Source organism: Chiloscyllium punctatum, chromosome 9 (assembly GCF_047496795.1).
Source record: "Chiloscyllium punctatum isolate Juve2018m chromosome 9, sChiPun1.3, whole genome shotgun sequence".
NCBI lineage: Eukaryota > Metazoa > Chordata > Chondrichthyes > Orectolobiformes > Hemiscylliidae > Chiloscyllium > Chiloscyllium punctatum.
Genome location: NC_092747.1, coordinates 35,557,505 through 35,570,265, shown reverse-complemented (window position 1 = coordinate 35,570,265; position 12,761 = coordinate 35,557,505). Strand labels below are relative to the sequence as shown.

General features: G+C 40.9%; 1 protein-coding gene across 2 annotated transcripts in view; it reads right to left on the bottom strand.

Annotated features, from left to right (window-relative positions):
* stard13b (StAR related lipid transfer domain containing 13b) overlaps nucleotides 1-12,761 on the bottom strand; it is a 514,228-nt gene that overhangs the window by 183,508 nt on the left and 317,959 nt on the right. The window contains exon 1 of one of the 2 annotated variants that reach the window (XM_072577226.1): nucleotides 8,497-9,019. The exons of the other annotated variant lie outside the window; for it this stretch is intronic. Within the exon in view, the coding sequence (XP_072433327.1) occupies nucleotides 8,497-8,617 (121 nt within the window). The 5' untranslated portion in view covers nucleotides 8,618-9,019. Of the gene's footprint in view, nucleotides 1-8,496; nucleotides 9,020-12,761 lie in introns of those variants that run through there. 2 annotated transcript variants of the gene reach the window in all.

The window sequence follows — 12,761 nt, the reverse complement described above, 5'->3', positions numbered from 1 at the left end:
GGTCCTCCATATGGCCAAGGGGCTCAGGTAGGGTGAAGATTTCTCCATATCTCTGAGCACCTATTTTCAGTCATTGCGCACGACAGTAATAACTGTCACATTGTTTGCTGTCATGGGCACTGGGGAGCATGCTCTGTTTTCCTTTCTCAGCAATAAGAGGGACCTTAAAAGTAATCTGCACTCCACTGCTACCACGCATTAACAACGAGAGTGTTTCTGCATGAGTTCAATGGAAGAGAGTTGGAAACCATGCTGATAGAATTATAGAATCATACAGCACAGACAGAGACCCTTTGGCCCAACTTGTCCTTGCTAACCAGGTTTTCAAAACTGAACTAGTTACTTTTGCCTGCAGTTGGCCCATATCCCTCTAAACCTTTCCATGTATGTGTGTAAATGTCTTTTACATGTTGTAATTGTATTCTCCTCTGCTTCTTCCTCTGGCAACTCTCTCCGTACACGCACCACCCTCTGTGTGAAAAGGTTGCCCCTCAGGTCCCTTTTAAATCTTTGCCCTCTCATCTTAAACCTATGCCCTCTATTACTAGATTGCCCTACCCTGGGGAAAAAGACCTTGGCTATTCACCTTATTTATGCTCTTCACAATTTTATATGCCTCAATAAGGTCACCCCTCAGCCTCCTATACTCCAGGGAAAAAAAAGGTCCCAGCCTATCCATACCCTCTTTATAACTCAAACCCTCCAGTCGCAGTTACATCCTTGTAAATGTTTTTTGCACTCTTTCCAGTTTAATAACATCTTTCCGATAGCAGGGCGACCAGAATTGTATGCAGTACTCCAAATGTGATTGTACAAATATCTTGTACAGCTGTAACAAGACTTCTCAACTCCTGTACTCAGTAGTCTAACTGATGAAGGCAAGCGTGCCAAATGCCTTCTTCACCACCCTGTCTACCTCTGACAGCACTTTAAGGGAGCTATGTAGCTGCACCCCCAGGTCTCTCTGTTCAACAGGGCCCTACCATTAACTGTGTAAGTCCTGCTTTGGTTTGTTTTACCAAAATGCAACACCTTGCGTTTATCTAAATTAAACTCCATCTACCATTCCTTGGCCCACTGGCTCAGTTGATCAACGTCCCATTGTACTCTTGGATATTTTTCTTCACTGTCCACTATACCACCAACTTTGGTGTCATCCACAAACTTACTAATCACACCTCCTATATTCTCATCTAATCGTTTGTATAAATGATGACTCACTGGATCTAGCACTTGTGCCACACCACTGGCCACAGGTCTTCGGTTTGAACAACAATCCTCTACCATCATCTTCTGTCTCCTACTATCAAACCAATTTTGTAGCCAATTGTCTAGTCCTCCTTAGATTTCATGTGATATGCTCTAATATACATTCATTTGCTATTTCCATTATTAAGGTCAAGGCAAAATCACCATAGATTAGATTATAGGGCTGCTCTCATTAGAGAGAGGTAACTAGTGGTGGTTTAACCTGCGGGTCACCACACCTCATGCGAGGAGAGTGGTTGAGATGAGGTGTCCTTTCGGGTAACGTTCTGCAGTGCATACCAGCCATCCAGCCAACTAAGCTATTTCTCACAAATTACAAGGTCAACAATGACAAATGTTATGAAACCCGCCTTTAAGAAGGATTTGTTCCATTATGTTTCCTTTGAAAGGAGGTGTTAGTCAAACTACCAGGCTTGAAGCAAAACACACTTTATTTTCAAGCTATAGTTTAAGTACAAACAAAAGAAAGAAGAATTGGAATAACATAACCCTTCATGTAGCTTCTATCGTTTCAACTTTTTAAAAAAGTTATTTGGCCTCAGAGCAGGCAGCTCAGCTCCAAGTTTACAAGACGAAACATGACAAAACAAATTCTTCTTAAAGGTAAATCTTGTAATGGTACCAGATCTCTTTAAATAATTAATCTGTGTGGGTAAAGTTTACTCATGTGTACCAGGAGGAGTAGATAAAGAAATTAAAATTTTAAGATATGGGAGGAAGTCAATCTTTGATGGTGATAGATGAGGAGATATGTGATTCGGATGGGGTATTACCAGAAAAGGTGGTAATATATAGAACTCATGGTGAAAAGAGAGGTGTTCCATTATATAAAGTGAGGTTGGAGAGTCCAGTTAAAAAATGGTGAAGTTGTTGTAGGAACAATAAATAAGTCAGTGGAAAATCAGATAACTGAAGTGTTTCAGGAAGCATATCCTGGGATTTTTCCTGACTGTGTGGTAACAAGGTCACAAAATCACAGGTTGAAGCAGGAGGAGAAATTAAGGAGTAAACACAAGGAAGTTAAAGTTTAATGATCAGAAACTCTGTTTGATCAAATGGTTGGGAAGAAAAACAAGAACAGGCAGAGGACAAAGGGGATATTTTTAGTTCAGAGAGGCAAGCTGAATTACCACAGGAAAATGAAAAAACTAAAGCAGTTGTATCCCAGAATGTTACCATCTTAAAAGTAAAGTCTTGATGAGGAAATGGAGACCTTCACATATGCAGGAAAATGAAAAATGGGCATAAGTTCATCAAGTTGTATTAACGTAGGGTTATGCAGAGGAAGTGTTGTGGGTAGCCCATGAATTACCAGTAGAAGGTCCTTTGGAATAAGAAAAGCACATGCCAAAATATGAAAAACAGTTTTTTAGCCTGGACTGCATAGAGATGTGGCTGAATTTTGCCAGACATATCATACATGTCAGGTAATAGGAAAACCTCAGGCAGTGATAAACCCAGCTCCCTTAACATCCATTCCCACATTTGAGGAACATTTTATAAGAGTCTTAATTGATTGTGTAGGACCCCTACCTAGAACAAAATGTGGGAATTAGTACTTGTTGACCATAATGAATGTGTATCCTATATTTCCAGCGGCCATTCCATTATGCAATATCATCATTAAAAAAACTTTAGAAGTGTTCCTCAAATATTTTATTAGATACGGATTGCCCACAGAAATATAATCAGATCAAGGGTCAAATGTATATCAAAATTATTCAAAGAGGTTATGGAATAGAACAATTCAAATCCACCACATATCATCCAGAATTGCAGGGAGCATTAGAACAGTAGCATCAAACATTGAAGACCATGTTGAGGGCTTATAGTCAAGACTATCCAGAGAATGGGATAAAAGAATTCCACTTGTACATTCTGTAAATAAGGGTGCACCTAATGAAACAACTAAATTCAGTTTATTTTAGTTAGTCTCCGGTTATGAGGTGAGAGGACTACTGAAATTGATTAAGACGAAGTTGATGAGTCACAGGTCAGAGACCACATGGTTTGACTGTGTGTCAAGTTTTAGGGAAAGATTAAATAGAGAGGGTGAGTTTCCTAGACAGCATTTAAAAGTAGTAAAGCATGTGATGAAACAGGAAGAAGTCAAGATTTCAAAAATTCACAATTTCCTTGTGGAGATAAAGTGTTAGTTTTTTTTTAGATTAGATTACTTACAGTGTGGAAACAGGCCTTTCAGCCCAACAAGTCCACACCCACCCTCCGAAGAGCAATCCACCCACACCCATTCTCCTACATTTACCCCTTCACCTAACACTACGGGCAATTTAGTATGGCCAATTCACCTAACCTGCACACTTTTGGACTGTGGGAGGAAACCGGAGCAAACCCACATAGACACGGGGAGAATGTGTAAACTCCACACAGACTGTTGCCTGAGGCGGGAATTGAACCCTGGCGTTGTGAGGCAGCAGTGCTAACCACTGTGCCACCATACTGCCCATATAAACATTTTCCCCCGTATCTTGCCTCAGGGTGAAGATCAATATGTTTAATGACACACTTCTGGAGCAGGTGGGACTTGAATCTGGGCTTACCTGACTCAGAAGTAGAGACACTACCACTGTGCCATGGATGCCCTACCAAATGAATATTAAATATGGTGTGAGCACTGAATGATTAGATTACTTATGGTGTGGAAACAGGCCCTTCGGCCCAACAAGTCCACACCAACCCAGACCCATTCTCCTACACCATGGGCAATTTAGCATGGCCAATTCACCTAACCTGCACATGTTTGGACTGTGGGAGGAAACCAGAGCACCCGGAGGAAACCCATGCAGACATGGGGAGAATGTGCAAACTCCACACAGTCAGTCGCCTGACGCGGGAATTGAACCCTGGTCTCTGGCGCTGTGAGTCAGCAGTGCTAACCGCCGTGCTGCCGTGCCACTCGTCCCAATGGTAGAATAGCCTTTAAAGGCAAGGCTTAGCAGGCCTTATCAAATCAAAAAGAAATAGTGTGAAGTGAATTATTTGATAAAAATACCAGATAGAAAAAGATCTCACAGAGTGTGTTATGTGAATATACTCAAAAGGTACTTTGATAGGGAAGGAAAGTGAAAGGAAAAAATTTACTGGTTACAACAAAGAATGAAGAATCAAGTTCAAGTGATTCTGAATTGGACATTCCTTGAATTAAATTGGCCAATGAGGAAGTCCTCAAAAATTGGGATAAATTATTGAGTTAACTTCCAAAAGAAAATTGAAATGATCTGAAAGAGTTATTACAATGACATGGGGAGAAATGTGTGAATAAGCTAGGAAGCACTACTTTAATTACACATGATTTAGATACGGGAAATGCTGTTCCAGTTAAGCAACATCCTTATAGACATAATCCTCTAAAGTTGGCCAATGTTCAAAAACAGATTGAAAACATACTCAGAGATGACATAATCAAAGTGAGCTGTAGCAAATGGAGCTCACCCATAGTAATGGTGCCAAAACTGGATGGTACCCAATGATTATGTGTGGATTTTCACAAAGTCTGTGCAGTTACAAAGTCTGATTCATATTCAATTTCACATTTGGATAGCTGTATTGAAAAGGTGGGGCAAGCAACTTATATTTCAAACTTGGACTTACTGAGAGGATACTAACAGATACCTTTATTCAAAAGGAAGGAGGACATTTTAGCATTCATGACACCAAATAGACTGTATCAGTTTAAAGTCATGCCATTTGATACGAAAAATGCGCCAGCCACATCTCAAAGATTATCCAATAAAGTTATTTTGGGATTACACAATTGCGTGTGAAGTACATGGATAATCTGGTGATTTTTAGTCACACATAGAAGGAAAATTTGGAGCATCTACTGAAATTGTTCGATAAATTTCAGGAGGTGGGTTCGGTGATAAACCTGGCTGAGAGTGAGTTCGCAAAAGCCCAAGTCATGTTTCTGGATCACGTTATTGGACATGAAAAGATGGCCCCAGGGGATGTGCAAACAAATGTTATTGGGGAATTTTCCATGCCATCGAGGAAGAGGGAAGTACTGCAATTCCTGGGACTGAGTGGTCTTTATCAGAAGTTCATACCAAATTTGACCAATGTGGTTGCTCCACTGACTGGCCTGTCGAAGAAGGGCAGGAAAATCAGTGGACAGAAGAGTGTTAGAAGGCATTTGATCCAAAACCATTCCAGATTGCAGTTGATGCAAGTGATGTGGATGTTAGTGCTGCACTTTTACAAGAAGAAGATGAGAGAATGTGATTGCTGACATGTTGTCACAACTTAGAGGAATGAAGTTGGAGACGTTCGATGGCGGGAAAAAAGAATGGTCTGAGGTGAACTGTATAATTAAATCTTTGCATGCTTAGGTTTCATGGAACTATATATTTTCAGTAGTGTTAAACATGAAGCTATCTTTATATACAGATTTTTTTTCTTTTCGGGGGCAAGTATTACAAGAAGGATTTGTTCTGTCATATTTCTTTTGAAAGCAAGCATTGTAAACTTGGAGATGAGCTGTCTGCTTTGTGCACAGCATTGTAGCTAGCTACTTTTTAAAAGCAGCTAAAAGAAGCATGAGTGAGTGGTGTCAGGCTCCCACAGAACCAGGATTTTAGTTTAACTTCCAGTTAAACTTTCTTGCTGGGGTGTGGAAGCTGTTTTCCTCTCTCTGTTATAGCTAGAAGCTTAGGCACTCTTCCTGCTGCAAGAATTGCACATGAGACAACCTATTTTGCTGAATTTGCTTTGCCAGGGGTATATATTCCAACAATAGTTGCTGTTTCATAACTGAATAATTTATTATTCTGTAAATTTTCCAATAGAGTTAAAAGTCATTCCAATTCTTCTTTCTTTTGTTTGTATTTTAATTATAGTGTCAGAATAAACTGTGTTTTGCTTGAAGCCTGGTAGTTTGACCAATCAAATTGTATCTGGAACACAATGCCTTACACCTGTCTTTAAAAATAAGAAAAAAATGGGCTCTGGGCTATCTTCTTATTTTGAGTTTAGTCTGGTCCATAACACAAGACTTTATCAGACCCTCTCTTCCCCAGCTTCTAGCTACATGTGATCTGATATAACTATTGACCCATTTTACAAGACCTCTGCTTTCCTCCAATTCCACTTGTTAGACACTCCTGATTTCCTTGACTCCAAGGCATGGCCACCCCACTGGTGACCATGCCTTCAGTATTGTAACCAAGTTTTGGAATTCCCTCTTAATAACACTTGGCTTCTCAAATCCTTACTCTTCCTTTATGATGATCCTTGATATCTACCCCTATCACCAAGCTATTAGTCATCTGTTCTAATTCCTCTTTATAAGGGTCATTTTATTTTTTTTAATTGATCCCACTCCTCAGATATTTTATTACATTAAATGTGCTATATAAATTCAAATTGTAGTTCTGTCAAACAGAATTTGAGTATTGTTGAAAAAGATATACGTTTTGAAGCTTTTCATCTTGCACTCTTCAGAACACTTTGCAAGATAACCAAATCAAGGCAAAAGCCAACCTTTATCCTGTTTGAGAGGAGATTGCTGATTGGTTAGAAAGTCAAAAATGCAAATTTTTACCACTTCAATTTGAGGGAATGATTTGGAGATGCTGGTGTTGTACAAAGTTAAAAATCACACAACACCAGGTTATAGTCCAACAGGTTTAATTGGAAGCACTAGCTTCCAGAGTGCTGCTCCTTCATCAGGTGGTAGTGGAGGGCTCAATCAATTCTGTGTTAGGATTGAGCCCTCCACTATCACCTGATGAAGGAGCGTCGCTCCGAAAGCTAGTGCTTCCAATTAAACCTGTTGGATTATAACCTGGTGTTGTGTGATTTTTAAATTTGAGGGAAAGCAGGGTTTGTGCATGACTATATCTCCACTGACTGGTGTGAGAATACTAATGAATTTGAAGTTGCCTTGCTGCTCCTGCCCCTGACTGATTCATGTTAATTTAGTGATCAAAGCTTTTTTTATGGCTCAGCCATTATTGTACATACTTTTTTGAATCACAGGGGAAGATTGGGAATATACATCAGTAAGGACAAAAGTGATACAATGCATTCTCTGACCAAAGATTTCCAAGACAACAGCAAAATGAAAAAAAGTATATAATTAATTAAGCTATATAAACGCAAAATATATCAATAAATGTCAAGCTTTTTAAAAAGGCTCCAATTAACTTGCTGAATACATTTCTGGGAAACACTGTAGTTACAGAGAATTTGCATGGTCTGTGAGTTTTTACTGTAAATGAAGAATTTCCCCTTAAAATAAGTAAACAATTGCTAGTCCAGAGTCACTTTTTAGGTTATCCAGTGTAATTTGACCCAGTGAAGTCTTTACAGTAAAATGACTAGACACTGATGGCAAGCAGCCCAAAGCAGCTCGAAAAGTCTTCACAACACAGTTTACACTAGCTCAGATAACAGCTGGCTATTAAATCCTACCGGTTTGCAGTGGATGTCATCCTAGAGTATACGCCAGTAGTGAGATGATATTGAAATAAGCATCTGGTCTCAGCATGCTGCATGCTTATGCAGTTCCACTAAGAGATACCAGCTGAGTCACCGTCTCATAGTCTCGCTGCTTGTTAATTGTTCTTTAATTTTGTGCTAAATTCTGAAACAGTAATCCCGGGAACAAAGTCACAGTCTAAAGGAATGGGGACGGGGCAACGCCCTGAACCCCGAGAAATTGTGTTTACAGATCATCTTTGAGAAAGTGCTTTCTTAACATTGCTGCTAAATACACAGGCACTGAGTATTGATTCACAGCTGGAAGCCAGCTTAGAAGGGAACCGGGTCTCAAACAACCCTTCAATACAAACCCAAATTGACAGTTAGGAAAAGAGATGTCAATCATGACAGCAGAGCCATGGTATCAGCAAACTTTCCCTGACCGACCATGCACTATTGCTATCCCAAGTATCATTTGCTAAACTTTTTGCGTTTTCAGGAATGTAACAGGCGTGGGAGTTCACCAGTACATGTACATTGAATGTTGCATCAACTTATCTTCTCTATGCCTAGGACTATTAAACTTCTGAACATTATAGTTTCATCTTTAAGTTACCCATTTCGCAACCTCCAGCAGCAGAACCTGACGAGAGGGTGGACTAATTTATCTACGAACTTGGAAGATGCGGCAAGTTCTGTCAAATACCCACGGTCCCCTCCCTTACCTCCAATGTTCAAAATTTAAAAGTTGTCACGGGAATGCAGTCTGGAGTGAGGGGAACTGACCTGCCAGCCGGCGCTCCCTGACATTTTTCCACAATAAATCCCAAGCTTTGGCGGTGGAGTCTTTCAGATGCTCGCTGAAGGACCTCCTCAGTTGGTGCCTCGCTGATTTCCGATGGGCCATCCCTTTCTGCCGGGGATTTAACGCGCTTGCTCCCAAAACAGCAGACGCTCCATGGAATGTCCTCCTTCACACCACCCCCCTCTCTCCAAAACGTCCCAGTCCCTCACTCCCTCCCTGGCTCTAAAAACGCCGGTGCAGCGTGAGATGAAGGCTGGCTCCGATCTGCACCGACGGCTGGCAGCATGGTGAACCGGTTGCCGGTTGTGACGGGTTGCCGTACTGGCTGCCTGCTGGGAGGCAGGGCAGGCTGGCGAGTGTCCCCCTTGGCAAGACCCCCCCCACCCCGTGCTCTCTCCTCCCAGTCAGCAGCCGGACCAGCTGGGCTGCGACTTTCAGTTTGGCGGTGACGCGATGACAGGAGCTTCTGGGAGGGGGAAATCTGCTCCTCTGCAGCACAAGACCTGCCCGTCCCAGCAACAGATGCACTCACTCAGTGCCTCTCTGCATCTGGAGCGGGAGAGCTACTCCATCACTTCTAACACAGGACGCATACTTCCTCCTGGCAAAATAAAGTGTGCGTCATTTCGATTTAGAATATCACGTCCTAATCTGACATTATTCTAGGAAAATATATTTTCACAATATCGATGAATTTATATAGAAACAAAACGTTTACTCTTGTTTAAAATAGCACCACATTCCTTCAGTTTGAACGTTTTGTTTTCCCCTTCGCTCTATAACATATTTGACTGTAGTTGCATCATGAGAATGTTACTTATCATTTCACTGAACCTCACGAATATCATTCATCTTGTCCCTATTTCTAGTCTGGGAGGCCAACCTCCAACAGGTTATTTTTTTAGTTGTACCAACATTTTATGTCATAAATCAAATCATCAAAAACATACCAATTTTGTTTTCAAAATGTAAAACGAAAACCCAAAACTCTGCTGATCTGAAGGAAAGTTAATATCGCTGACGTTACAAGGCAGTGACTTTACAACGGAGCTTTTGGAACTGAATGTTTCAGACTTTGCCAAGAATTGAGTAAATATTCCTCCAATGAAACGTACATACTGCCTTTTTAATACAAGACTCCATATCCAGATATATAATGAATACAGACTACATGCTCAAAAGTTGCATGAATTAACTTTAACTCTAAAAGCAATTCTAATTGTAATAAGATACAATAAATGATGGAGATCGCGGCGGGTCAGTTAGTATCTATGGGGAGAGGAGAGAGTGAGGACTGCAGATGCTGGAGATCAGAGTCGAGAGTGTGGTGCTGGAAAAGCACAGCAAGTCAGGCAGCATCCCAGGAGGAGGAACATCGACGTTTCGGGCAAAAGCCCTTCATTAGGAATTCATCAGCCCTTCTTGATGAAGGGCTTTTGCCTGAAACGTCGATTTTCCTGCTCCTGGGATGCTGCCTGACCTGTTGTGCTTCTATGGGGAGAGAGCAAACTCATGTTTGGAGTCTAGATGACTCTTCAGAGCTGACGTGAAACGTGGAGGGGGGCAGTATTTATGCAATTATGGGGGATGGGGTGGAGTGCTGGGGGAGAAAGAATGTTGATATTTCAGATTAAGTGCTTGGACTGTGAGAATGGCGGAACAATGGTGTGTCTGACGACTGGAAAGACCAGGCAGTTCCTCTGGGGCTGGGGGAGGGGCCAGAGGACATGGTAACAGAGAATGTGACAGGTAACGCGAAAAGAAAGTGAAGGGATAGGAGTTGGTTCATAATTGAAGGTGTTGAACTCAATATTTTTTAAGTCCAGAAGGTTGTAAAATTCAAGTTGAGATGTTGTTCCTCCAATTTGCACTGTCATTTATTGGAGCACCCACAGCGTGCTGAGGACAGACATGTGGGCATGTGAGCAGGAGGCTCCTTCAAGTTGTGAACCAACTCTCACTTCTTCTCTTTCTTTTAGTTTTACCTGTTCGATCTTTTGATATCATGTCCTTCCCCCTATCCCAGCCCCAGTGAGGCTCTTTCAAGTCTGGCAGTTAGGCATACCATTGTTCTACCATTCTCACATTCTGATCACTTAATCTGAACTACCAACATCATTTTTTCCACAGCATCCTTTTCTCCTCAGTACTACACTCCCAACCCCCACTATTGCCTAAATACTGCACCCTCTACACTTCACATCAGCTGTGATGAAAAGTCATCTGGACTCAAAATGTTAGTTTTCTCTCTCTCTCTCCATGAATGCTGCCTGACCCTTTGTGACCTCCAGCATTTGTTGTTTTCAGTACAGATCCCAGGATCTGCAGTAGTTAGCTCCTCTAATTGTAATAATTTTTTTTTGCTTTTTTTTTCAATGTGCATACTTAAAAAAAATTTATGTACTGAGTAAGATAGTTATCAGGTTTCAATAATTCCTCAAGTTGTAAAATTTATATAGTGAAATTTAATTTTTGTGTTTGGAATAAAAACAGCTTTCCTGAAATTTTGGGATATGATTAAATTCCCGACAGTGTGGAAACAGGCCCTTCAGCCCAACAAGTCCACACCGACCCTCCGAAGAGCAACCCACCCAGACCCATTCCCCTACACCTAACACTACGGGCAATTTAGCACGGCCAATTCACCTAACCTGCACATCTTTGGACTGTGGGAGGAAACCAGAGCACCCAGAGGAAACCCACGCAGACACAGGGAGAATGTGCAAACTCCACACAGACTGTTACCAGAGACAGGAATTGAACCCGGGTCCCTGGCGCTGTGAGGCAGCAGTGCTAACCACTGAGCCACCATGCCAATCTTATCTTGGTGGTTTGCAGCTGGAGACAAAAATTAAAATGGAATCTCTCTAAATCTTGCTCATTGAAATCCTGCATATATGAAAAGTGTAAAAAGCTGTTCTGTTGTGCTTGAATCATTGCCACTTTGTGGGCTGCTATTTATCTTTGCTATAATTAGCAACGGAGTGCAAATAGTACAAATTTCATTCGGTCATGCAAAGTGACATGTTTATCTTTCTCACGACTACTATAGTTTGCTTGATACAACACAGTGTAGATCATGAGTTCATTAAATGCAAATGTACAACAGGATTTCTTGGAAATACTCATAAAGCTTGACATGAGAATAAACAACTAGGATTAAGGATACATGGCATACATGTAAGAAATGAGAGGAGAGCACAAAACTGATGTTGAAGGAATTGAGAGAGTCAACATATTTATGTATCCATAATTTATAATCTCTAAAATGCAAACATCAATAATATGCCAAAATCATCAATTTCTGTCATGCATACCAATAGATTCATTTGGAGAGAAAGTCATGCTGCTTAGTCTCGCCTTCAAAATTATCTAAAAATGAGAATAACTGAGATATTTTTGAAATGCAACAGAAAACAAGTTAAAACTTTATACAACGTTAGATTCATAACAGCAGAAGAACATAAGAATCACGAGTAAGAATAGCCAATTCAGCCACTTGAACCTGCTCTGCCATTTAATGTAATTAAGAATGATCTCACCTCAGCTTCAACTTCACTTTCCTGCCTATTCACCGATAACCCTGTAACCCATTACCAATTTAAAAACATCTATCTCCTCCTTAAATTTGTTCAGTGTCCCAATGTCCACCGGACTCTGGGCTAGTGAATTTAAAGGTTCATGATCTTTTGAGAGAAGTAATTCTTCTTCACCTCTGTTTTAAGTCTGCTGCCCCAAGCCTAAAACTATGACACTTCATTCTATTGAACATGTTCAGCTGAAGAGTCACAGGACTCAAAACGATTTACTGCTCCTCGGATGTTGCCTGAACTGCTGTGCTCTTCCAGCACCACTAATCCAGAATCAAAACTTTAACTCTGCTTTCTTCCCACAGATTATGGCAGATCTGCTGAGTGTCCAGCTTCATTCTGAGTTTCTGATCCCCAGTATCTGCGGTTCTTTTGTTTAGTTTACCTTGCATCCTAGATTACCCTACTGGAGAAGTATTCACTTTACATCTATTTTGTCAATCTCCTTTAGCATCTTGCATACCTCAATTAGATCTCCTCTCATCTGTTTTAACTCTAGTAGGCATAGGCCTAAACTGCTCAATTTCTCCTCATTAGACAAACTTATCTTCTCTGGAATTAGTCTTGTGTACCCAGGCCTAAACTGTATAGGCCTAAACTACTCAGTCTGTCTTCATAAGACACACCTATCATGTCTGGAATTAATACAATGTACC